Consider the following 27,169-nt stretch of genomic DNA (forward strand, 5'->3'; position numbering starts at 1 on the left):
GGAATGGGATATATCAATGTTTTGTCCCTCTCTAGGCGATGTTTTGAAACGAACTAAGTCAGTAGTGACTAAAAGTTATAACCATCCAGTGGCCATTTAGTCTGTTTGAGTTGGAATAATGACTCTCAAACCTTCCCTTTCCTCCTAATTTAGGACATGGGATGGAGTGGGCCCAATATGAGGAATGTGGCTGGAATGCAGTGCACTGTAGTTGCTGTTTTGGGCCAATGTAACAAATGTAAATACTATTATAAACTGGCACAATTCAGAGCAATCTGAGACTCAGAATTGGGGAGGTGTGTAAAAACAGTTTAAAGCTAGCTATTTCCCACTTGAAAGCAGAAATCTGCCTCTATATCTTCTATTCCTTTCTCTGAACTTTCATGCAATTGGTAGTCTGAAATATGTGAGAGAGTAGAGAGTTTACAAAACATAGTTTGATAAATATGAGATGGAATTCAGTGGAAGTACAGTAGTTTACACCAAACTGAGAATCTGGCATAATTTATGTGACTAAACATACATTGAAACAGTAATTGGGGGAATAAAATATACTGAGTCAAATTCAACATTAGTGGGTAATTCCTTCAAAGTCAGCAGAATTAAAATGGAGTTAAATTTGAACTTTGTTCTTAGTAGCAAGCATCCTAATTTAGGTTTCGTTTTTAAAAAAGGTTAACTGCTCTGGAATATTTGAAACAAATTCCTGCAAGAAGTGACTGTGTTTTTTTTAAAATGATAAAGCTCTCTGACATATAATATTTGCTAAATCTAAAAGATTCTGTTCTTAATTACAGATCGCCAGGACATGATTATAGCTTTTCAGGACTGTCTAAAATAAAAGATAATATATATATCAATGTTTTTGATGAAGTTAGGGTGGAAAAACATGAGGTAAATTGTATAAAACAAAATAATTGATTTTTGTTATACTTTTATGAAGTTTGACCAAGTAACATCTCAGTACTTTCTTTTCTTTACAGAAGAAGCTATGTATACTCTTGTTTTCTAATTTTGAAAAAATAAGGTTTTATTTTAATTAAAAGTGTACTAGAAATGTAACAGTTACTGTGACCATTTGGGCCAAATGCAGTAAGGCTTTTGTAAAGGCCCATGGAATCTTAATAGATTTAAAAGACTTGGGTCCATTATGATCAACTAAATTTAGGTTTGGGGAAAATACATTTATTCTCTGGAAGCAAAGAAAGAAGGTCATGTTTCGAAGTTTTGCTCTAATGGATGGGGAATATACCTTGTGAATTATGGCTAATTTCATATGGAGGTTTTCTGTAGAACTTCCTTCTCCTGCAAAATTTTTTTTTATTGTTGCCTTTGAAAACAATAACATTTGGATAGTTTCTTGAGAAATACAGTATAGTTTAGAAAATAGGACCTCTGATGTAAATAATTTGGCTTATAATAGTCTTATAATATTCTTGATAATACAATGTATCTGTTTTTTGAGAAGTAGTAACTATTTTTTTTAATCACAGTAACATAAGCCATTTCCTGTAATGTGACCCAATGCAATGCCCCAGATGCTGTCACAGACAGTTTTGTCATCTGGAATGCAGTTGCTAATAACAATCAGATATACTGTATATATGAAAAAATTAGTCACGCTGCTAGCTTACCTACAGCATAAGCCCCATTCCTGTAAGTAAGTAGATAAGCTATTATGGCCCCTTGTACCAGCTCCGACTTCAGTGGCACGGAGGCAATATGATAGTCACTTGCATGACAGGGTCTCGGTGAGCTATAGATGTGTAAAACTGTAATAATTTAAGAAAATTATACCCACTTCTTCTGTGACATGTACAGAAAACTAGTTAAGACATTTAGTAATGTAGTTAATATGTTTCTCTTCTGAATGAACTGCTAGAGGGAGAGTGTTGAATTCAGGGAGGCAGAGGCATAAAGACACTGGAAAATGAAGCAGAGAATTAGTTTCCCACTAACTGCACATCATTTTCATCTCTCTTCTGTCCTGTCACTCTGTTTCCAGGCTGCGTCAAAATCCGATCACATTTTCCTTCGCAACGTTTCTAAGATCTGATCTTTGCTTTCTCTTTGCTCAGCTGAAATTCTTTTCAAAGCCCTCATCATTTGCAGTCTGGATGACTGCACTCATGTCCTTAACATCCAAATTACTATTCTGCAGTTTATTCAAATGGCAATGGACACAGAGAAATCCTTACATGGTATAGTGGCAGTATAAGTGCTGTACACTGCCTGTTTCCCTGCTTTCTAAGAATGGCTATGTCTACACTCAGGGTCGATCTTCCGAGGTTCAATTTCATGCATCTGACAGGGACGCATGAAATAGCCCTCTCGGGTTGCAGACAACCCCTGTATTCCTCACGAGATGCAAGGAGTAATGGAGGTCAACGGGAGAAACTCCCCCATTGACTTTGTTCAGTAGGGACAGCCAAGGAAGCTGAGAGCAGATAGGTCAATTCTAGCTATGCAATTTCTGTACCTAGACTTGCATATCTGCAGTTGACTTACTTTACCTGGTGTAGACCTAGCCTGAAGATCAGAGAATGGAGAATTGCAGAATGGAAGGGCGTGCAGTGGAGCAGACCACAAAGCACACTTTCTGACCCTCATCTGGCACAGCAGTCTCTGTGGCCTGTTACAGCCAGCATAATTTTGAGCAGTCCTTAGTCCACTCTAAGTTATGTCATTGGCTATTTTGGTGCAGCATGGGGGACGGGGGGTGGGGGTGAAACTTTCTTCCCTCACTTGCACTGAGTGTAAAGTGGGCATAGTTGTGGGTTGAGCCCATCTGTCTTAGAGCTTCATTGGTAATGGGAAAGTTTAAAAGAGAGCCTCTGGATTTTATTGTGAAAGCATTTCACTTTGTCAAAATGTGGGTTTACCAGATTCAGATTTGTGAGCAATTTACTGGTTCTATAAAAAGATTGTGGGGTCTGTTTCGTTTAGTATTGATCACCTGTTGTTGCCACAGCAACAGCTGAAAATGTATATAGAGAAGAGATAGCTATAGGTGTCTGTGTTTATATACTAGTAAGCTTCCAAAGGTTGTGAAATCAGTGCCTGCTAACATACACACATTTAACTACACCTAACCCTGACTATGTATTTCAATAGGACACTTGTTTTAAGGGTTGCAGTGGACACTCCTATATAAGAAAGAACTGGTTTGGATCTATTATTTTTCCTTTCTCTGCTCTTCTGGAACAATCAAAGGTAATTATCAAAATCATTTTTAAAACATATTGTATCAACAGCAAAACTTAAAGGCTTTTGCTTTTCTTGAAAGCAAGGTTTTCAAATGTTACATTGACAGCCACGATACTCAGACATTAGAAAATGCTATTTTTTACCATGTAGCTCCTGTGGGATTTACCATAAGTTTGTGAGCATGGCTAACTTTTCCTGCATAGTCAAGGTAAGTGCAAAGTAAAATCCAACTTTGAATAGCAATTTAAAGACAAACTTCTCCAAAAATCTTTTGATGGGAGCACTGATTTAGACTCCCTTTGCCACAGAGGTGAAGCCTATGTTCAGAATCTGGTTTTTCCACAGGCTCAGGGGAAGTAAAAGGCTGACGGGAAGCTGCACTGAAGTTGGCAAGAGCCACTTAGGAAGTTCCAAGGAGAATGGTAGCCAATCTTATTTAAGGTGTAGATTCTCTTTGCTGACCCAGGGAAAATGTGACCTTGTTATTTCTTGGGAGTACTATGAAAAATGCCATATTATTGATGTAGTAAGGAGACATAGAGTGACCAGCTGATCCTACCTATCTTAGAAGCACCCAAGTTCCTACACAGCAACCAGGAAAGTTATAAACTGTGAGCAGATCTGGCAAGCTGTGTGCTATTGTTTAGAGTACAGTACTCAATCTTGCAGTCATCCAGAGACTCCAGATTCCCGCAGAAATTTTTCCGTTTGGTTTATCCAGAACATCTTGTCCATTTCTTGGAGGACATTTCACCCAGTTCTTTAGGATCCAAAAACTCAGATGCCGGCTCATCACTCAGGTTGTTTGATTAGGCTTGTAACAGCTCTTTGACCGCACTGGCCAAGCCCTGAGGTAGGGTTTTAGTCAGAGTGAAACCACAATTCCATGTCATGTCATACACTACACTTTTCAAACAGCTCAAGGACAATTATTTTGTTGATGAGGTTGCTCTCCTTTCACACCGACATGAAAGCATTGAAGAAAAGGTTGCAACACAAGGCAAAACTGCCTCAATGACTGGACTGAAAATTAACAAGGGAAAGACCAAGACGATGAGGATCAATCAGCCCAAGAACAACACCATCACACTGGAAGGGGATGACCTGGAAGATGAGGAGCAGTTAACCTAGTTGAGGAGTACTGTGGGCAGAGACACAGGAACAGACAAGGGTATCAATGCCAGGATAGGGAATGCAACAGCTGCATTCAAGACTTCATCCCAGATAGAGTTCACTAATAATATCTGTGAAGATGAAACTGCGGATCTTCAACACAAATGCAAAAAGTGCACTCTTGTAAGGATGTGAGACCCGGTGTACAAAAAAGTCTTCAAATTACATGCTACAGACATTCATAAACAAACATGCTACAGACATTCATGCCTGAGGTTCATCCTTTGGATCAAATGGCAAGACTTTGTCACAAATGAGGAGCTTTTGAACAGAGCAGGACAAGAACAACTTGACATTCAAATAAAGAGCAGGAAGTGGGGATGGCTGGGCCACACTCTCAGAAAACCATCATCCAGCATAGTCCATCAAGCTCTCAAATGGAACCCACAAGGAAAACACAAAAGAGGAAGACCTCGGACAATGTGGAGAAGAGCTGCTGAAACTGAAGGACAACAACTGGGGTACTCCTGGAGCTGGCTAGCAATTTTGTCCCGAGACAGAGTGAAGTGGAGGGGACTTGTAGATGAACTATGCTCCATTCAGAGTACAAGGGTTTAAGAGAAGTAAATCGAGTCAGTAACTCTAATATATAAAATTTATTAAGAGTTGGTTTTGTGTGGGATTTTGTGGTAATAGGGGTACTAATATTATAATTGTATGTGCAATAAAATTGTTTAAGCAGCCGTTTTTACAATCTTCTGTTCTTTAAACTAGTGATAGTTTAAATAAAACCATTGGATGTGAATTGCAGCTGTGAAGTGTTTTTTTCAACCAATCTTGGTTCTCCTTCCTCCTCAGATTTTAAGCATTACTGCTGTGAGGCTAATTTTGTTGTTCTAAATTCTCCTGTGTATTTTTCTGGAACTGAAGTCTTAATTTGTGGTAAGATTCTTTCCCCAGGTAGAGACATCATGTGTTCTTTAACTTGGCACATGGTCTGTCTTCCTGGAAAACTTCTCAGAAGGGTTTCTTGTGTAAAATTTTGAGGATTGTTGCTCTTATCCAGAAGCCAGTAAATGGAATATCTGTGAAGAAAGCATAAAAACTTACTTTTATTTCCTTTTATTGCACATTATAATTTGATATACCATCTCTTGCATTTTAGTTTGTTTTGCCAATATAATCATATAAATATGTTCACAGATCTGTGGCACATTTCAAGTGAATGTGCCACCAGTTTTGCTTGGATACACTTGGAGTGAGACCCACGTATCTCCTAAAGAAGAGCACTCTGGACAGAATTTAAAAGAACATACCTTTTTAACTATCTTTGCTACAATTGAACCACAGCTATCTTCTGTTGAAAATGATTCAGAATCAGATAAGGTTGGCCTTTATACTTAATATTTATCATCAAAATGAAGAGTTGCAGATTGTTTCTTATAAGCTGTGTCTACACGTGCACGCGACTTCGAAGTAGCGGCACTAACATCGAAATAGCGCCCGTCGCGGCTACATGCGTCGGGCGCTATTTCGAAGTTAACTTCGACGTTAGGCGGCGAGACGTCGAAGTCGCTAACCTCATGAGGGGATCGGAATAGCGCCCTACTTCAACGTTCAACGTCGAAGTAGGGACCGTGTAGACGATCCGCGTCCCGCAACGTCGAAATTGTGGGGTCCTCCATGGCAGCCATCAGCTGGGGAGTTGAGAGACGCTGTCTCTCCAGCCCGTGCGGGGCTCTATGGTCACCGTGTGCAGCAGCCCTTAGCCCAGGGCTTCTGGCTGCTGCTGCTGCAGCGGGGGATTCATGCTGCATGCACAGGGTCTGCAACTCGTTGTCGGCTCTGTGTATCTTGTGCTGTTTAGTGCAAGTGTGTCTGGGAGGGGCCCTTTAAGGGAGCGGCTGGCTGTTGAGTCCGCCCTGTGACCCTGTCTGCAGCTGTGCCTGGCACCCTTATTTCGATGTGTGCTACTGTGGCGTGTAGACGTTCCCTCGCTGCGCCTATTTCGATGTGGTGCTGCGCAACGTCGATGTTGAACATCGACGTTGCCAGCCCTGGAGGACGTGTAGACGTTATTCATCGAAATAGCCTATTTCGATGTCGCCACATCGAAATAGGCTACTTCGAAGTAGGCTTCACGTGTAGACGTAGCCATTGAAAATAATTCTTTGGGGGTATTTTATAGACTTTAAAATTAGATATATTAACATTATAACTGTAATTATGACTCCAGTTTGCAGATCATGAAGATGAAACACTTTTGCAGAGAGCATGCATTTTTAAAAAAAATTGCAAAGCAAAATTTCCAAAAAGAAGAATAATAACCTCTGCTTTTAACAATGAAGGAAGGAATATTTTAGTAACAAAATATATTAGTGCACTAAATCCACCACAGCTGCTACTAGATATGTATCTTGATGATCCTAATGGAACTTTCGTAAGTATGAGTTTATTTTCTATAATACAGTAAGTACCTTCAGAACTGCTGGAGTAAGTCTTTGATATTCTTGAATTACTATTATAATTCACATTTTTCCTCCATAACTACTGTAGACGCTCTTATTTATTACATTATTAATTCTTGATAGCATAACAAGAAACTTATATGAACTGTAGTTTTATGTTTTTGAATAATGCAAAATTGAGATTTGTTCAGTAGCTATTTATGACATGTTCACTCTGGTATTTATGTATATTCCTATTTCATTTATAGGATCTTATTGCTCGATTTGTGTCTTTAATTCCTTGTGTATCAGATATACTGGATGAAAATATTGATATCGACATTTGGGTGACATCAGAGGTAATAATTATGTGTTAAATAATAGCTGTACATGACTTAATACAGGAGTCGGCAATCTTTCCAAGGCAGAGTGATGAAATTTGACCTTTTGACTTCTATGTATTATCCATACTAGATATGCCCATGGTATGCCAATTATGTTTCAGTACCCCTCTTTCACCAGTAGATGGCTTTCTTGGGAACTCTGCTGCCATTTTCAATCTTTTTGGCTTCTGAACTGTATTCTTTGACTGTGGGGAGATGACAGCATAGAGTTTCTAAAAAATAATTTACAGTTTACCATTTGGCATTTAGCATTGCATCAATTTGAATGTTGGGAATAAAGAAGAGCATGCAATACTTCTATATAACTACTTTCTGTCTGTTGGGGAAAAAACATGGGTAATTTTTAAAGTCGCTAAGGCTGTGTCTACATAAGAGCCCTATTTCAAAATGGATATTTCGAAATATCTTATTTTGAAATAACACAATCAAATGCAAAATGCATTTCAAAGTAGCACCTAGCTATTTCAAAATAGTATTTGTGGGTCCATAGCTCTTTTTCAAAAGAGTGCCATTGGAGCCCATTATGACCTATTTTGAAATAGGAGTTATTCCTCAGGAAGTGAGATTTTCCAGAATTGAAATAATGCATCCATTATTTTGAGTTTATTTTGAAATAGTGTGTGTGTCATTTAGACAATGCCAAACTGATTTTGAAATAACTGCAGTTATTTCAAGATAACTTTGCTGTGTAGACATAGCCTAGTAGTCCTACTTACAACAGCTTCATTAATAAATAAAATCAGATGCAGAGTTTTACCTTTTAGGTGGTAGTTGGTAGCATTGGCTGGTCTTTTGTTAATCCACAGGTGTCATGGCTTTGAGCAAGCTCTCAGCTGCATGAGGGAGGAAGGCCAGGGCTGAGCTCTTGCCTCACATGCTGATAAAAATCGGCTCACGTGCCACTCTTGGCATACATGCCGGGGGTTTTTGAACTCTGACTTAATAGGTAGCTGAAGTAATCCATTTCAGGTGCATTAAAATCACAGATTAATGCTGCTGTCCTCCCGTAGCACAAGTCAAATACATAAGTAGGGGAATAAGCTCTCAGGAAGCTTCACAAGCTGAATTGTGGATTTTGTTAGAAATCTACCCTTAGAAAGCAGGGTGGGAGAAGGGGGGTTTGCAGAGGGGGCAAGACAAGGCTTTCTCCAAAACCTTCAGATTCTAGGTGTGCCCATGATATACTAATTATGTTTCAGTGCCCCTCTTTCACCGGTAGACAGCTTTCTTAGGAGCTGTGCTGCCATTTGCAATCTCCCTGGCTTCTGAACTCTATTCTTAGACTGTGGGGAGATGACAGCATAGCATTCCTAGTAAATAATTTACTCTTTACCATTTGACATTTAGCATTGCATCAATTTGGCTGTTGGGAATAAAGAAGAGCATGCAGTACTTCTATGTAACTACTTTCTGTATTTTGGGAAAAAAGCATGGGTACTGTTGGGAACATCAGTGTTAGAAGTAAGTGCAGTAATTTTAAAAAATGTTTAAATCTTCATTGGTTTGATCCTCCTCACAATAACTTAAGCAGTGTAATATGTTGAAGAAAATAAAATATGTAGTCAATATCATACTCAGACAAATATATAGCAAACAAAGGAATTGGCGTGCCGTATCAGACCAATGGTGCATCTACTCCAACATCCTGTTTTCTGTAAGTGGCCAGTACCACTTACTCGTAGAAAGATGCAAGAAACCCCATGGTAGGCATCTATGGAATAGTTTGCCTTGATGGAGATTTCTTCCTAGCTCCCCATTAATTAGTGTTTGGCTTGCAGTCTAGATGAGTTCATCATCTAAATAAATGTTTAATCCCCTGAGAAATTATTAGTCTTCTGGCCTCAATGATATCAGTGAAAATGAGTTTCACATATTAATTATGTATTATGTAAAAGTAATAATTTAATTAGTTTTAAATTTATTGCTTTTCAATTTTGCTCAGTGTGCCCTTCTTATAATGGGATGAGTTAAATAGGATGCCACTCATTTTGCTTTCTTTGTTACAAGTGTTGTTTTACATATCTTTATTATGTCCTTTTATTCAGTTCCTCTTTAACCAGCCCCATTTTTTCAGTCTCTCATAATCTAGTCACTGCATTCATATTGGGAATCATAGTATCTCTGTGAATTGGGCCTGCAAGATGAGGCCCTATTTTCACAAGATAGAGAAATATTCATGAGGCAACATTGTGTAACCTTGCCCTTGCTCTATCTGCTCTTTCAATAACAGAAGTCAACAATCTGTCAGGATGACAGTTGGACACATGTCATTAAAGAAAAATAAACTATTTCTAAAAAGCGGAGTAAGAGTAAATATTGGAAGTTTATTTTGCTTTCTTCGTTGGAATTGTGCACATACATAATTGATGGAATCTCCTTTTTGTTGGCAGGGGAAAGTGGCATATGTATTAACTCATGAAAATGAAGAGTACTTTCTTTGGAATCCCTTGAATGGGCATTGCTATAAGCAGTTTGATGCATTTTGTCCCTTACAGAGTGTTGACTGCTTAATCAATTGGGAGAATGTAAGTATGTAAAATTAAACCATAAAAGACAAGGAATGGTGTTATGTTAGTGATAGAGAACATATTACGCAATATTTTAAGGGGATCAAATAAGGTAATGTACAATTTATAAATAGTAGGATTCAGGATATTTTCGTTTCAGAAGACAGCAAAACTTTGCTGCTTTCCTACCTAACTTGAATTCAGTGTATTTCTAATCAGGTCTTTAGATGCCGTCCAGATTTTAATGTGACTGAATCTGTGTGATTCCCCAAAATTTTATTATAATTCTGCATCACATGTTTCTTCTTTACCACCTTCCACGTTGGCGGACAATAAGATACTTTAATTATGTGTTACCACTTTAAATTTTCAGTAATTAAATATAGAGGAAGAAATATTTCTTCCATCATAAAGCATGGGATAAGAACAGCTGTGCATAGGAGTTAATAAAACAGATGGCAGACTACTACATGAAAGTGTATAATTTCTTTAAGAGCATTATTTTTATTTTGTGTTGGCATGTGGTAAACGTTTCAGATGTGTACAGCAGATTGTTAAAAGCCTGGGTTTGTTTCTGCAGTATTCTTAATGTCTCTAAGTCTTGACTTTAGCAAGAGGCAAAAGTGCATAGTATTTCAAAAAGTATCCATTGCAGGAATGGGATCCTCTGTAGTTCCTCTGTACCATAAATACAGCCATATCTTTGTTCCACATAGTAATACTACAGCTGAGCATCAAGAAGTCCATTCTAAGATTGGTGCAAAGTATTAAGTTCATAATGGCCTCCCTAAGTGCAGTATGAACCAAAGCTTTTTACCCTCTCTTAGGCAATTCATGACATTACCAAACCTTAGATCAAATATTCAAATGAGTGCATAGACATCAAACAAAAAATTGCTTTCAGTTTTTTAGACACATGGCAGCTTGTATTTTTGTGACACAACATGCAATGTTAAACCTTGGTGTCTGAGACTGGCTCAGAACAATTTGTATCCCAGACAAACACCCTGAAAAATCTGGTGTCGGTCCCTTATCAAGTAGAAGACTCTCTCAATTGGTGGAAAATCTCAGACGACAACTGCAGAGATGTACCATTCATCCAACCTTACCCTTCCATTAGCGTAATGATATATGCATATCTGATGGTCACAATTAGGAGTCTGCACGATTCAAGGTAAATGATCTACCCAAAAGGCACAGTTACTCCTTAGTCTCATGGAGCCAAGGGAATTTGGGATGGCCACTATCGATTTCCTGCCTTTAATCTGGAACAGATCCATAAAAATCTTGTCAAACCATGTAGTCTGAATGTTTTATATCAACTGGCAAGTGTGTGCATTGGGAAAGATCCCTTTCTATTTGCACCAAAGCTGTAGAGCTATATAACCAACTACATCCTAATCTTCACAGTTTAAATATTGGGTATATTAAAAATATGGCTGTTGACATAAGCAAACAGTTCTCCCAGTATTACAAATTGGAGTTAGTCTCAACTCTCAAACACATTCTTCTGACTTGCAGAGTTCCAGAAGTGAAAACAAAAAAATTACAAATAATTTTGCCAGGGTGGAAGGGAGAGTTATAGGTCCTCCCTGACTGGGGAAAATGCTCTCTTTGTTCTGTGGACAAGAGGCTTTCAGTGTGCACTTCCTGCAATGTCTCTGATTTTGGAGTGTTTAAATAAGATCTAGCAAGACAAAGTCAGGATCATATTGCTAGTTCTAGTGTTTCGCACACAGGGCTGATGCCCTTTCCCTTGTTTGTCTCTGTTTGTCCAGGGGTAAGCCTTCTATCTATTCTCAGCCTTCTCTCTCAAGATTCTGTGCAGACTCTCCATCCTAACCTTGGAATTCCTCATTTCAAAGCTGGTTATTCAATGGTCTACAGGAGTACGCATCTCTGGCTTTGCAGATGTTCAGACTGTGTTTATAAATAGTAGGAAAAGGTCTACATGAAATACTTGTAAAAGTGGAAAAGGTTTCCCCCGGCACATTTAATGATGTCTTTTGTCTGTTCATTCTTCATTCTCTGCTGTCCTTGACAGTCTACTGGAATTCAAAAAGTCCAGGATTATATAGCCATTCTCTCAGGGTCTGCAGCAGTCTTTTATTCCCTGGTTGAGGGATTCTTGGTGTAATTCAGCTCACTGCTGCAAGATTCATTAAGGCCTCACATTAGAGAATCAAGCCCTGTATGGGACTTATATTTTTCACTCAATGTTTTATGAAACCCCTTTCTTCTTTGAGTACTTGCTCATATCCATTCCATGTTTGGTGTCTGAGCTTCCCACATGCACCACTGCTGGAAGTTTTTCCCTCAATGGTATCTGTAGGAAACCAGCTCTGGACACTTTTGGGGTGGCATCCATATGGTCCAACATAAAAGACACTGCTGGCTCCTTCCGTACCACGTATGGCACAGTATAATGGTCAAGTCTCTGAAATACATTCACAGATTGGAAGGGTTGTTGGTCCTTTGTTTATATCTCTTCAGTTTGCAGCAATCTTCCTCCAAAGGTAAGGAGCAGGATTGAAGACAAAATGTAGGGTTTCCAGGGCCTTCCAGGATGCCTACCTTCATCCAAATGGAGGGAATCCCATGGTTCTTGCTGTGGAAAAGTATGGCAACAAGATGAGAGAAGTAACCGTGTTAGTCTGTATCTTCAAAAACAATAAGAAATCCTGTGGCATCTTGTAGACTAACAAATTTTGGAGCATAAGCTTTCCTGGGCAGTTGCATCTGACAAAGCGGGTCTTTGCTCACAAAAGCTTACGCTCCAAAATTTCTGTTAGTCTGTTAGGTGTCACAGGACTTCTTGTTGTTTTACTAACAAGATGGTGTTTGAAGTCACATGGGCAAGACACTTGTCCATACATGACTCAGGGCTTATTTGCACTGCTGGGTGGATGGATGCTGCAGCAATTGATCTACCAGCTGCCAGTTCATTGCATCTGCTTAAACACAATAAATCAGACTTGGAACACTCTCCCTTTTCTGTTCTGGTCTGGCTATGGTCTGAAGAAGTGGGACTGTCCCACGAAAGCTCACCTAATAAACCATTTTGCTAGTCTTTAAAGTGCTACTTGACTGCTTTTTGTTTTGATAGTGTATAGACTAGCACGGCTTCCTCTTTGTTACTATTCTCCCTTTGACTGTGATACTCCACTAGGATGAAAAGATTAGCTGGAGTTGGTGGGAGAGCAGCCCTACACAGACCTTACTGCACAGAATCATCACAGTATGTTGACTTCAGCTGCACTATTTGCTAAAATGAAATCATATAGAGTAGACTGACAGCATGAGCTCACGTAGACAAAACCTCCGTTCTTTGCAAGTGGATGCCATTGCCCATATGCTAGTCTAAACATTCCCAGGAAGGCTTGTCAGATATGGATCGACATTTCCTAAGGTCCACTGTGAGTTAATTATTCCTCCAACTTGAATAGTCCCATAATAATCCAGGGTCCAAATGCTTCACTAGTGCTACTCAGACTCAAATATGTTGAAATACAAGTACATAGCCAATACTCAGAGCTTCCCATATGCAAAAATAATAAATTCATACCAATATCATAATCATAACCAGCAGATCAAAAGCTTTTCATGGACAACTCATTTGACACACTTTGTACAAGATTTGTTGCAAATATATTAACATTGGTTGCAACAGTGATCTGTATGGTCATGTCATAATCAAATAACGTCACATCATGTCCTGAAGTGCATGCACACCTATACACCCAGAGTAATAACAATAGGGCCCCCATGTCTCAAAAAATTCAGTTTCATAAGTTAAGTAATCTTGCGGGTTCATGCCCTGTGTTTGTATTAGTGCAATATTAGCCAAAATTACAGGTGCTTAAGCCTGATCCTCTTCAGCTGTGTAATTGTGCCCCTTCACCTCATTATGCATTTGTATTGGTTCATATCTTTAATTTATAAAGATAAATTTAATTAAATTTAATAAATTTAATAAAGGGCAGTTCATATCTAATTTAAAACAACTTTTGTTGATTAATGGTCACATTTTATACTAATGTTTTGATAGGTCTGGTTCAATACACAGCAAAACACTTCACCAATGTGCATAAATTTTGACATTTCAAAGGAGGGATTTTGGAGACAATTTCTGCCATCTAATTTTCAGAACATAAAAACACAGACTGTACAGGTAACTCCTCCAATTTTCAAAGTTTGTCGGTCTGATTCAAATTATACTACTTGCTATAATTTGTTATGTTTGTTTCAAAAGATCTGCACTGTTAGTTGCTGTAACAAGTGGGCTTGAATTCCCCACCATTATGTGCACCTGTAAATCCTGCTAGGAAAAAGTTAAGAGGATTGGCTGTGCTGATTTAGAGGCAGGTGACAAGTTCCTGGATATAAGGGATTTGTGAGTAACTCTGTGAGGAGGAGCACTAGGGTGTGAGTTGAGCAGTCCTGAAAGAGCAACCAAGCCTGCAGAGAAGGTTTGAACTAAATCTTGTCACCTCATTTTTATAATTGCTAAATAAAACGGGTTGGGAAAGGTGCCTGCTTAACGTGCCAAATCTGTTTTCAATAAGGTAGAAAAAGTTAGTGGCAGATTGTTTTCTGCTGTGCAAATCAGGGGTTGTGGAAGGTCTGCATGTATGTGTGCCAAGATGACAGAAAGCTCATCTTTGCACTGCCCTGATTATGGAACGGTTGTGTGCAAGAACAGTCTTCAAGCATAAGTCACAGTTGTTCCCAAACTTTTTGGCATCGTGCCCCCCTTTTGATTTTTGAGAAACCCTCACACCCCCCACCTCTTCTTTACCATCATCCAACCCCCTTTTTAACGAAAAATTCAATTTCTAATTTAAAATAAATACAAAAACTTGATATAAAATGTTATTTAAAATGAAAAATAAACACAAATAGTTTTTCTTGGCCCCTTGTGGGTGTCTGATGCAGCCCCAGCTGCCTGAGCCCCGTGCTAGCCACCAGACCTGCCCTCCTCCGCTTGCCCAAGCCCTGAGCTGCCAATCCACCAGCTGCTAGGTCCAGCTGCTTACCAGCCGCCTGAGTCCTGCGATGCCTGGGCCAGCTGCCCAAGTCCTGCGAGCCCAGCAAGCTGCCCGCCTGAGCCCCCTCCCCTCTGCCAAAGCCAGGCACCCCAGCCCCCCATCTAACCTCATCCTAGTCTTCCTCTCCTTCCCCCCACAATCCACACTCACTCACCTTTGCAGGAGGCAGCTAGCTCCACGTGGGTCTCCTCCAGCTGTCTGCTTTCCACAGAGCCTGTGCCGGGTGGGACAGGTAAAATGGCAGGAGCTGAGAGCTAGAAGCAAACGCCGGCTCTTTCTTGGGGTGGGATAATGACTGGGGGGGCTGGGTCACTTCAAGCCCCCTCCCCCTGGAATTTCTTCACACTCCCATTAAGAGCAACCTGAGAATTGATCTAATTGACATGTCTGTTGACAGTCTCAGTGAGGCCAAAATCACAGCTCAGGTTTGGACTAGTGTGTGTGTGTGTCCCTATCATGGTCCCATCCCTCCACCCACACCCTCTGTGTGTGCAGATGATAGGATAGGAGACACTGGGATGATGCTCACAGGACTAACTGTGCTAGCTTTATGTATGTATGCCACTGTCAACGTGGTGCCAATGTGGGCCTTTCGTTTGCTGATCTGGCCAAGTATCTTGTTGTTTCTTAGATATGCAGTTGATTGGATGTTATCTCTTTCAGCCAAAAGAACTATGCTACACCCCTACTAATGGAAGCATGGTAGAAGAATTACAGAGGAGGTAGGGATCTTTTTGATTACTAATAGCACATGTTCGTAGTGGAAATTTGGGGTGCTCAGCCTCAGAAAATCAATTTAAGAGGCCATTACTTCTCTACCACAAATGTGTCTTTTTCAGAAGGGCCTACAGATAGCATTGCTTGAACTGAATGTTAGTTTTATATATACGTTTATTTGAAATAAGCATTAACATTTTGGGGCCCCATCGTAAAAAAAATAAGTGCTTTAAAGATTCACAGAGAACTTTGTTAAATTTAACTAATGAAACATAATTATTTATAAACATTTTGTAACTTCAATCACAGGATCGAAAAGACGTTAAAAAGTAAAATGATGGAATGGCGATCTCACCAACCAACTCGATGGCATCGACAGTGTACTGCTCTTCTACGACAAATTCTTCCCAGACTAGAATTGAAAAATATGAGCTTTGTTACAGACAAAGAAGAAAGTGAACTGGAAAGTTTACTGGACTGTTATTGGGTTAGAATTCACATGATATGCAATTAATTTTACAATTTAAATTATAAATAATGTTAAGAGAAATTAATTTGTATCTATAATGGTAAAATGTGAGTAATATAAACAAGGTACTATGTATAAATAGTTGCAGCACTGAAGACAGGAGCTCACTGGTGGTCAAACATCTTCTAATATTGCTTTATTTTAACAACAGTCAGATGGTAAGTAAGGAAATAACAATGACTAGCAATATTAAAAGGAAACAAAAATAACTTTAAAATGCTGAAAATTAAAATGCTGAAAATAAGAACCACAGATTTACGTTTCACCAAAGTTATAAGGACAATATAGAATATGTAAACAAATTTTTTACCAGAATGTTTCTTTTAATAGATCTCATATTTGGAAATTCTTTCCTGATATTTCTTTTAATAATTTAAACACTTCTGGTTTCAAGTATTAGAACAGCAAAGTCAATTTAATTCATCTTTGCTCATTACATATTTCAGATATGTTAAGATGGTTATTTAGCCTTCCACACCTGAGTCTACAGTTAGATGGATTGTACTAGTTATTCTTCTCAAGTGTTGCTTATTGTGTGTATTCCACACATGGGTGCATATGTGTGCCATACTCCTGAGTGTGGAAATGTTTCTTAGTGGTATCCATTGATCTTTATGTGTACGGACCATCTCCTGTTGCTCCCAGCTAAAGGGTATTAAGAGGTAGTGTAAGTTGAAGCCCCTTCAGTTCCTTCTTACTGCTGCATGGCCCTTGCACATTTAGTTCACTAACAGTGACTTATTTTGTACATATTTATTCCATGCCCTTATATGGAGTACAAATAGGAGCCACACATCACAGAGAATTTCCAGAAACCAGGTAACAGGTAAGTAACCTCCTCTTAGAGGGCAAGTCGGCAAGTCCATTGAACTTTAGACTGTCAGAATGGGCACTAGTATTTTAGTATATGCTTGTACCATAACAGATAACACAATGAGCACTTATAGCAACAAATGAGTAATGATGTCAGAGATTGAGATACAAATTGAAAACTTAGCCTCAGAATTTGATGATCATATAAAAGTATAGAACAAAGTATAAAGCTAAACTAAAAAAATGTTCAGTCTGCTGATTATGCATGGTATACATAAAAACAAAATGGATCAGCAGGTTTCCATCCATACTCAATTTGTGAGAAATCTTCCATATCCTGACATGCAAAATGAAGCTTAGATGCCACTTTAAGACCTCGAAATACTGTCCTCAGCATCATAAGGGCGACCTTCACCCTCCATGAATCCGAGAGGTTGCAGAATATCTTGGTGTAGTCACAAGATGCCAATTCTAAGAAATGACCATGTATAGTTGTGTGAAAGTTGGCTTTGTTGTTGTAGTTTGTTGTTTGTTTTTAAACAACTGTAATTCAGGATGTGTTTAATTCATTCAGTAACATGAATGTAGAAATCAGATTTTGTACAACGTGGGAATGAAGGAGGCTATACATTGCGATCAATTTTGATTTCAGCAACTCCAGTGTATATTTGGAGTAGCTTTACTGGCTCAGTTGGATTCCTCTTTGCTATCTTAACCATGTGAGAAACAAACAAAAATCCTGCAAAATTTTCACGGATGCACTAAATATCTTTAGTACACGAGATGTACAACTTCTGCCACAAATAGTAAAATAGAATTTAGACTGAAAGTCCTAAAGTCTTTTTTCTGCAACATATTTTCTTAAAGTTTCTATTCTGTAACTTCACATTAAATGACAGCACTTGGAATTCCATTTTCTTGAAAGATTCTCTGAAAAGATCTATCCATTAAATAGAAAAATGGAGATGGCTGAGGAAGTGACAAAGCCTAGTTATATCAACATTATGAAATAAAAGCAGAATTGTGTTCCAGTTATAAATCATCCCCTGTGTATTATTGGTTTCCCTCTACACTGTGAATCTGCCCATAACACAAGTACATTAAAACACAAGTACATTAGATAACATTAAATAGCACAAGTATGTTAAAACTTATTTAAAAATTCTTCATAATTATTTATTATAAGATATCTTCTTTGAGTGAGATTCTTTGCTGTGCCTTTTGGGCCATGTCTAGATTAGAGTGATCTGTTGACAGACAAAACTTCTGTTGACAGATTGTGGCCAAACTGCCAAATGGATCACTCTTTTGATCCACTCTGTTGACAGAGAGCATCCAGACTGCCTGGATGCACTTTCAGCAAAACGACCACCTGGCACACCATGAGACAGGGTCACCTGGCTGGCAATTCCTTCCTTCTGAGACACACCCTTAAAGGGACTGCCCAGACACCCATTCCCTGCCCATGCTGATGCATGCTTACCTCCATGAGGGACAGCGCCGCTGCTAGAAGAGATCTTCAGGTATTCCTGGGAGACACAGCTCTTTCCATGGTGCTAGAGCAGCACCGAGCTTGCACTGGACCCACACAGATATGCTTCAGCAGCTGCTGCACTTCCTGATGGCCGTCATCCTTTTCCTCATGGAGGGTGAGCCTATACAACTTCAGAGGACCTAGCCGTTGTTGCCAGATGGTCACACCTGCACTTGCCTCATCCCCATTGGCTCCACCATTGGGGCCCTCCTCATAGAGGTAAGGCACTCTCAGGCTGCAGTCCCTGCACAGACAGTGGCGGGCGGGGAGTGTCACAGCCAAGGAGGACCCTCGAGAAGTAGGGTGTGAGAGGTGGGGTTGGTGTAGGGGGGAAGCCCTGTCCCCAGGGGACTTTGCAGTCCCTCCCTCATACAGCTAAGCTGCCAGGGGGACAGCCTCACAGGGAGGGCTCCCTGAGAGAATGGATGGGGTGACATGAGGGGGCTGGGACCCTCCCAGGGCAGGGACTCTGTGGTGTGAGTGTTTGGTCTCCTCCCTCTGCAGGTTCTGACAGCCATCAACACCATCCTGCTTCAGAGGTTCGTCTGTATGAGAGATGTGGATGCAGTCCTGGCTGGATTCGCTGCTCTGGGGTTTCTGAACTACATCGGGGCTATCAGTGGGATCTACATCCTGATCTGTGCCCCAAAGCATAGTGCAGCAAAATATATAAACTGGAAGGGATACTTCTCTATGGTTCTGTAGGCACTGGTCAACCACCATGGCCAGTTCACAGACATTTATGTCAGGTGGTTGGGCCAGGCACGTCACGCCCATGTATTCCACAGCTCCAGCCTGTACCAGAGGATGGTGGTGAGCTGGCAATCAGGGATGTGCAGATGCACTCTGCATTGTGGGGAACATGGCCTACCCCTCATGCAGTGGCTCATGAAGCCCTATACCAGCAAGCTGGACCCCAGCCAGGAGCTATTCAGTGGCCAGCTAAATCAGGCCAGGATAAAGGTTGAGTGTGACTTCAGCTGCTTCAAGGCACACTTCAGGTGCCTGCTCTCACCCACCTTGATGTGGGGGAGCACAGTATCCTCCAAGTTGTTGCTGCGTGTTGTGTCCTGCACGAAATAGTGGAGGGAGAAGTGGGAGGCCTTCCTCCCAGGGTCGGGGGCAGATGGCAGCTGCAAATATAAGCAGTCAGGTGCAGCTCACATCCGCTAGGCCCATCAGGATGGGGTGCAGATCTGGGAGGCCCTAATGGAGAATTTCTCCCACTTCCCCCCAGTAACCTTCCCCAGAGCCCCTTCCAGCAGGGTCCTCAGGCCCACAGCTCTACCGCATCTCCACCATGACCCCTGCCTTTGTCCTCTCACCCTTTCCTGACCCCTGCCCAATGAAGACAGACACATTTGTGGCCAACAAAGAACTATTTTACTGAACCAAATAAAAACAAGTTGAACAGAACTGGTGTGATGACAAACCATTTACAATGAAGTGAAGTGCAAAACCTTTGAACTATATACAGTGGAGGGACTTGGGACAGGGATGGGGGTCATTCACACAGTGCAGCTCCTAGGGTCCTGCCCACAAATGTGAGCAGCAACCAACACCCCCTGGGCCATGGAATGGGAGTGCCCCAGGAGCAGAGCCATACGTGCCTCTGGGACCAGGCTGACCGCAGTGGCCGTCCCCACTCGATGGGCTAGCAGACGAGCAGGGTGTCCAGCTATGGAGGTGTCCTGCCCCCACCCCCCACCCTGTGTCCTCACACATACCTGTGGCTCCCAGCACTGTCCACAGAAGCAGGTGCTGCCTCTTGCCTATAGGGATGCCCACATGCCGAGAGCTGCACTCCTTGGTGTGTCAAGGGTCAGGCTGTTGCCTCTTTGGTCAGTCCTCTTCCAGCCATGGCAGATGCTGGCAGGCTTCCCCTACACAGGGCCTGGGACTCATCCAGCTTCCCATGAGGCTGGTGCCCATGCCCAGGGCTGTCTGCTGAGTCCAGGTGGCACACATCACTTTGCACATGATTCCACATGCTGGGACAGCAGCATGAAATCCTGCCCAAGCCAGCCAGGTGATGCTTGCTGCACACCCCGTCTGTACCATCCCCTCATGCCCTGTGGTGTTTAGTACATGGGGTACTTACTGGTATTTCATCCAGCACTGACAAAAGCCAGGAAGTGGCCTGACTGGTGGGGACGGACTCCAGCATGATCAACAGGCTGTCGCTGTCCTCTGACACCATGTCTGGCTCCAGCTTCAGTGGTGGGTGTGGCTTGGAGGCTTCCTTCTCCTCCTCCAAGGGCTCCTGGTGAGTGGGGCCTCAAGCACTGTGTCTATGCTGTGGCATGGTGGGGATGTGTCCCCCCTCCCCAGATGTCACGAAGCTCCTTGTAACAGGGGCAGGTAGCAGATCCTGCCCCGGAGCATAGGGCAGTGTCCCAGGCCTGGACATGGCCCTGCATAGATTGTGGGGGTGGTCTCATTCTGCCAGCATGGTGGCCATCTGGGCATAGGCAGGGGCATCGCAGTGCTTCACCTTGGGGTCCTGTTGTACATCCTCCTCATCCCACAGGTCCAAGTGGGCCTGGACCTTGGCCCTGATCCAGGAAAGGGCCTGCCTTTTCAAGCCCTGGGGGTGATTCCTTGGAGCCCTCTGGCTGATCCCCTGAGGGCCCAGGGTGGGTCAAGGGGTACCTGTCCTTAGGCCATATGGGCATAGGTGCAACTCTGAGGCCTTGGGGATGAGCAGCATGTTGCTGTGCTGTTTGCACACTCTCAGCTTCCTGCCACAGGGTTTCCCAGGCTTCCTGCAGTTTTAAGAATGGCTGGAGGCCGGAAACAAAGAGCGCTGATTGCTGTGGATAGGGGCACCTGCACAGCGCCCCAGAGGTCTTCTCTGTTGACAGAAGATCCCCCAGAATGTCCAGACCCACCTTTTGTCAACAGATCTCTGTTAACAGAATAGTTCTTCCTCATTACAGGGTATGACTGTCGACAAAAGTGCCGCGTTCTGTTAACTGTTGACAGAACACACTTGATAATCCGGACGCTCCCTGGACTTTGTCGACAAAACACCAGTTTGGCAACGAAACGCTCCAGTGTAGACATAGCCTCAGTGTATGTCTAAACTTCCAACTGGCAGTGTAAACTCCAGTTTGATGAGACATTCCTGTGCTAGCTCTGAGTGAGAGAGTGCACTAAAAATAAAATGTGAACTCTAGCAGCAGGAAGGATCAGCTGCTCTGAATGCCTTTTAGAGTCATGGATATATTTGGAGTATGAACTTAGTAGCTGTGTAATTGGCACCCCCTCTTGCACCTCTGCCCAAGCCCTGATCCTCCTCCCAAGGCCTGCTATCTTTGTGAATGTGTAGAAATAGCTCTGCATGTTGTGCAGCTCTTGAAATATTTTGGTGAAAGAAAAAAAATAGGCTCTTCTTCCTCAAAAAGTTGCAGACCCCTGTTTAAATAAATCCATTACCTCCATCCATTAAAACTGTTTGTTAGTTACCTAAAATGGAAGGGTTATATGCAAACACTTGAAGAAAATATGGTTAAATACAAGCTTTGTTTTAACTATTCTTTTTTTTTTAAATGTTACCTCTGTCCAGCCCATAAGTCACTCTTATTCTCCTCCACATCAGTCATTGCTTATATGGGCTACAAACTGCAGTTTCATCTGTTTATGCTCTCCACACACAGCATGAAAGCGTGGTGGGCACATCTCTGTCCTGACAGGTATCACTCTGGGGAAAAGTTCTCCAACTTCAGTGCACTGGCATTCACTCACCTAAAGTGGAGTGGAGATGCGCAACACATCTCTAAGAATAATAGTTGTAGAAAAATATGTAATCAGTTTCTGTCATTTTTCTGCTAGCCAGTTCCTTACCACCTTACAGTTTGTATATTAACCCTCCATCTTCTCCATTTTCACTAATTATTTCCCAGGTGATATCTTACCAACTGTTGTATTGAAGTCCAGATAGATTAGATCTGTTGCATTTTTCTTCCGTCAAAAATCAGTTATCTTCTCCTATATTTCCCTTGCCTACAGACAGTGTTTACCAGAAACCAATAAATACTGTGCTCAACTTCTACAGTCAATTGCTGATTGATATTTATTGCTTTCTTGTGTATTCTGACTAAATTTTTAATTTAGATATTCTTCATGAAATCCTGGCTACATAGAAACCAATTGCTAAACTATCACTGGCTTTAGTGGAGTCAGGATTTCATTCTCCCAGACTATCATGGCTAATAAGTACAAGGAGCAATTTTTATTTTTCTGAAGATTTATTAATGCAGTGCAATTTTTACAGTATGTTTTGTATTGTTATACAAGAATATACAATGTAACCTTTACATTGAATCAGTGGCTAAAAGCTAAAATACATTTTTTATAAATAGGAGATTGGTTACTTAATGATTAGAAAACTTGATGGAACTCAGAAAAAACAAACTATCAAATGCTTATTTTCAGATTCAGAAAAATGTGAATATTTTTATCCATAAAAATGTTATAAATGTAAGTATAGCATTTAGTTTTTCATAATATCACCCTTTCAAAGTCTACTTATACTCGTGTGTTTTTTTTTTCCAGGTGACAGGATACCCTCTTCAGATGCCATACATAGATTTACCATCAATAACCGAGGCTGTGTATCAAACTGGCATTCATTCTTCAGAAATCCCCAACACAGAATTTGCTCTTGCTGTGTATATCCATCCATACCCAAACAACATTTTATCTGTATGGATCTACTTGGTTTCTTTGGTCCGTCATCAGTAACCAGGGTTGGATTAAATTATAATTAAGGTACTACCTGTTACCTCTCATTGATAAAGATCCTCATTTAGGAATGAGAACTGGGCTATGAGAAGCCAATTTTATATCACAAGTGATAAACCGGTACTATTTATTGTACATTAATAAAATCTTATTGTTATTGTAGAGAGATTATAGCTTTTAAAAATCCTAATTAGTTCCATTAGATTATATCAGTGTTATGAATTTCCCAGTAATTTCAGATAAATACTTGAATGATTTTACATGAGTTTATCACATTTAGTGTCCAGAGAAGTTGCTTAAAGGATTTCTTTGGGAGTAGAGATAATCCCTTTGAGGACAGACCTTAATTGATTGTTCTATGAAAATATTAGAACTTTAGGATCTTGCTGCCACAATACAGTGAATTCAAACATTCCAAGAGTGATACATAGTTGATACCAGTAGTTAAATAAGGTGCTGTACAGTATTATGGAAAGCATATTAATGTTTGTCTGGTAAAGACATAGGGGTTTACAATGATGAATGTGGAAACGGTGTGTAATAAAATTCAAGTTTGCAACTTTAATGTCTAGAGGGCTTCCCTAAATCTCAGGGAATTTTCAGTGTCATTGCTAAGTAGGTGAAGTTTGCTTTATGCATTATGTTTTATGTTGCTTTAATTTTCAGTTGTAAGGTGTTTTTGGAATGATTAATGGCAAATATTTTTGTTGAGCAGTGATGTGAAAATTCTTATTTTAACAGAATATTTGCATTGTTTAATTTTGAAAAACTGCATGAGTTTAACTTTAGCATATAAATGTCTCTAAACAAAAGAGTTGCATACAATATCCTTCATTACAGGGAAACATTCAAAAGCATAAAACAAAGCTGTCAAATATAAATGTTCATAATAAAACCATTTAAAGATGATTGATAAATAAAACTAGTGATTTATTAATTTTATATAGAATTTAAAATATATTGCATTAAAAATATAAGGAATGAATATTAACAATATGTATCAATATATTAGAAATCCCATTGCTTATTCCACTTGAGAAAATATGGAAATAAAAGGACACTGATAGCTGGGTTTTCAAGTTTGATTATTGTCTGACTGTGCCCAAATTAGGATGCTTAACTTTGCATCCTCTGTGTATTCAGGACAGCAGAGCGAATACACTGCTAGAGTCTTTTCTGGCTTATACATAATCAACAGAATTGCTGACTAGGTTCCATTTTCAAATTGTTGGTGATGTGTCAGTCAGCAAGAAACCAGTTTAACCTTTCACTTCCAGGTTGAATTTGCAGCACTGGCAAATAAGAAAAGCATCTTTGTTCCTTACCCTCAGCAGAACTGATTTGAATTTTTGGAGGTATTTGGAGACAAGAAACAGGAGATGCCACTTTGCCATTTTACATGCACTAAAAGTCCAGACTGGACTGCACCGTAAAGGGAGAGGCTGAAACTTTGGAAGAAACAACTCAAACTGAAGTGTTATTTGGCAACCAATAGTTCATCAAGTGCTTGTTCACAGTGATTCCAATCAGGTCTACATGCACGGATGCCAGAAGCTTTTCCCTTAGCAACTCCTGTCAGGCTGGCCACGTTGCTCCCTGGAGTGGCACATTTATGGTGCTCAATTTAAGACTGCTGACTCAGCCACACTCCTCCCAGTTCCTTCTTACTGCCCATGATGGTCATTGGAACAAAGATTGCTTGCATCAAAGTGCTTCCCTTAGCTCATTTGTTCATTCTGTAGTTCAGCAGCCTGGACCCCGCCTCTGTGGCAGGAACAGCCCTGCCCATAGCCCCCTTTGCTACAGACTGGGAAGCCTGGATCCTCCCCTCACAGTCTTTCACCCTAGCCAGATCTCCTGCATCCCAAACCTCTGTGCCAGCCTTGATCCCCTGGAGCCTCATCTGGAGCCCATGCAAACCCTCACACTCCTGCACCCCAAACTTCTGATCCAGCCCAGAGCTCCTCAAACCCCACTGTCCCAGCCAGAGCCTCACATTGCTGAACCTAACCCTCTTCCCAAGGCATGAGCCCTCTCACACAGTCAGAACCCTTTGGCCCCACCCCCCACCACATGGATGTTGTGATGCACACCAATATGAAGGTGATGTGTTGCATCTGTATCACTCATCCTTGAGTACTGCACCTGAAACAACACAGTTTGGCAAGTTCATTCATCACAGTTCACTTTGCAGCCATCTCAGTGTTCCAGCCAGGTGAGATGGGGCACTTTGCATTCATTAACACCATGGTAGGATGTTTCCTGTTGGGCGTGGAAAGGCTATACTGACATGTGCAATCTCCAATGCTGGCTTGGGAATTCTCAGTCTGGTCCTCTTCAGATTAAGGGGGAGCCCCTTTGACCTCTTTTTAGATGGCTGGAGAACACTAGCATTCTACCCTGGGATTTGGTTCTTCACAGAGTAGGAAGTTGGACTTGATGACCTCCTGAGATTTCTTTCAACCCTCTGATTCTATGAGTCTAACTCCTGGCAACACGTTTCCTTCTGTAACTGGTGAAAGGTGGCATTCCAGGTTACCATCACATCTCCGCATGTCAGTACATCCTTGCACCAGCACTCAGAGATTCTTCCATACCCATAGTTTCCCATGGATGCGCAGAAGCACCTCCTTATGCTCTCTGGTGCACACACAGTACGGGCTCCTCAGTTCCTTCTCTACTGTCCTCGGCTGCAGATGGAGCCTTGCTACTCTCTGCAAAAGAGCTCCAATAATAGTCAGTTATCCTGTTGGTTCACTAGACATTACCCTAGTCCAAGTTTTGTACCCTATTCTATGCTGTTACAGTTTTTTTTTTTAAAAAAAAAAGTTCTTTGTTATTAGAGTTAGTGTACTGCATCACGGGTATGCTGGGTTCCCTGGGATTCAAGCAGCGCACCACCTGCAAGGATGCCATGCCCACCTTGGACAGCCACGTGTCTTGCAGTTAGTGCCTTGGAGAAGACCACCAAATGTAATCATCCATTCATTGTTTTAGCCTGATAGTGACAGCCCACAAGGACCAGGCCAACAGGTTTCAGACTTTCCTATATGAGGAGTCTTTACAGCCACTGGCCCCAGACGAGCCAGCAGTTACGACTGTGGCCAAGAGTGAGGACTCCAAGCATCCACCAACCTCCAAAAGGTCTCCCATTGCTGTACTGGATCCCTCTCCTGCCCACTCCTGGCCTCCGGCACCATCTGTCTGGGCACGGCCAGAAGGGAGAACCATTCGGGGTTCCCTGGCACCATCCCTGCTGGCACCAACTAAGCAGGTGCATTCCATGCTGAAATGCAAGCATGCAGCATTGACCTCATCAGCACTGGCAAGTCTGCCATAGGCCAAGGTAAAGCATCTGTACCTCCTGCTGTGCCCACCAGAAAACAGCACTGCTCATGTTCTCTGCAACTGAGCGCTTCATGCCAGTCCAGGACGGATGCCCCTCCCCACTCTCGAACACCAGGGGAGGTGGCGCGGCTCTGCCACAAGCATGGTGTGTCATCCATGCCCTCTGCACTGCAACAACACGCATTGAGGGATCTGGGTCCAATGCTGGTGCTGATCAGTCAACAACCTGTGATAGCACCATCTCATTGGCACCAATCATTATGACAGCTGCTGGCTTCACCATGCCTGTCCCACCATTCAGCAGAGTCATTCGCCTCTGAGGCCAGCCATCCAACACTGGGTGCCAGGTCTGACAGCGCCAGTGTAGTCTCCTTGCAGCATTCTAGCCCAGTGCGTCTCTGGCAGGATTCCCCACCAGTTCTGGACACCGTGCAATATCATCCACCTCCTCCTCCATGGTTTGCCCACCTTTACTCCTAGCTGGAACGTCAGTGGTGCTCATGGCACAAACTGATGCACCAGTGTACCTAGTCGGCACCATCTTCTGTGTCAGAACCACACCTACTTTCACCATGACCGTCCACTGTGCAGTTTCCTCCATCAGTGCACCCTGGCACCAAGGGGCCATTTTCTGAAGGGGAAGGGGCCTCCCTGCTATACCCATCTTCCTTATCACCGGATGATGCAGTGCTTTCTATGTCACCCACTTCCACTGACGATGCCCAGTCTTTCCAGAACCTTTTCTGATGTGTGGTG

The 27,169-nt window shown here is 41.6% G+C and overlaps 1 protein-coding gene across 1 annotated transcript in view; it reads left to right on the forward strand.

The window, feature by feature from the left end:
- The window catches only part of CC2D2B (coiled-coil and C2 domain containing 2B), a 119,559-nt gene extending 96,211 nt beyond the window's left edge, over window positions 1-23,348 (forward strand). The window contains exons 25-35 of the mRNA XM_074999603.1: window positions 798-894; window positions 3,115-3,213; window positions 5,524-5,706; window positions 6,557-6,760; window positions 7,037-7,126; window positions 8,519-8,632; window positions 9,562-9,696; window positions 13,727-13,849; window positions 15,390-15,448; window positions 15,753-15,930; window positions 22,877-23,348. Coding sequence (XP_074855704.1) covers window positions 798-894; window positions 3,115-3,213; window positions 5,524-5,706; window positions 6,557-6,760; window positions 7,037-7,126; window positions 8,519-8,632; window positions 9,562-9,696; window positions 13,727-13,849; window positions 15,390-15,448; window positions 15,753-15,930; window positions 22,877-23,065 — 1,471 coding nt within the window. The 3' untranslated portion in view covers window positions 23,066-23,348. The remainder of the gene's footprint in view (window positions 1-797; window positions 895-3,114; window positions 3,214-5,523; window positions 5,707-6,556; window positions 6,761-7,036; window positions 7,127-8,518; window positions 8,633-9,561; window positions 9,697-13,726; window positions 13,850-15,389; window positions 15,449-15,752; window positions 15,931-22,876) is intronic.
- The last annotated feature ends 3,821 nt before the right edge of the window (window positions 23,349-27,169 follow it).

The sequence above is a fragment of the Carettochelys insculpta genome, chromosome 7 (genome assembly GCF_033958435.1).
Source record: "Carettochelys insculpta isolate YL-2023 chromosome 7, ASM3395843v1, whole genome shotgun sequence".
Taxonomy (NCBI): Eukaryota; Metazoa; Chordata; order Testudines; family Carettochelyidae; genus Carettochelys; species Carettochelys insculpta.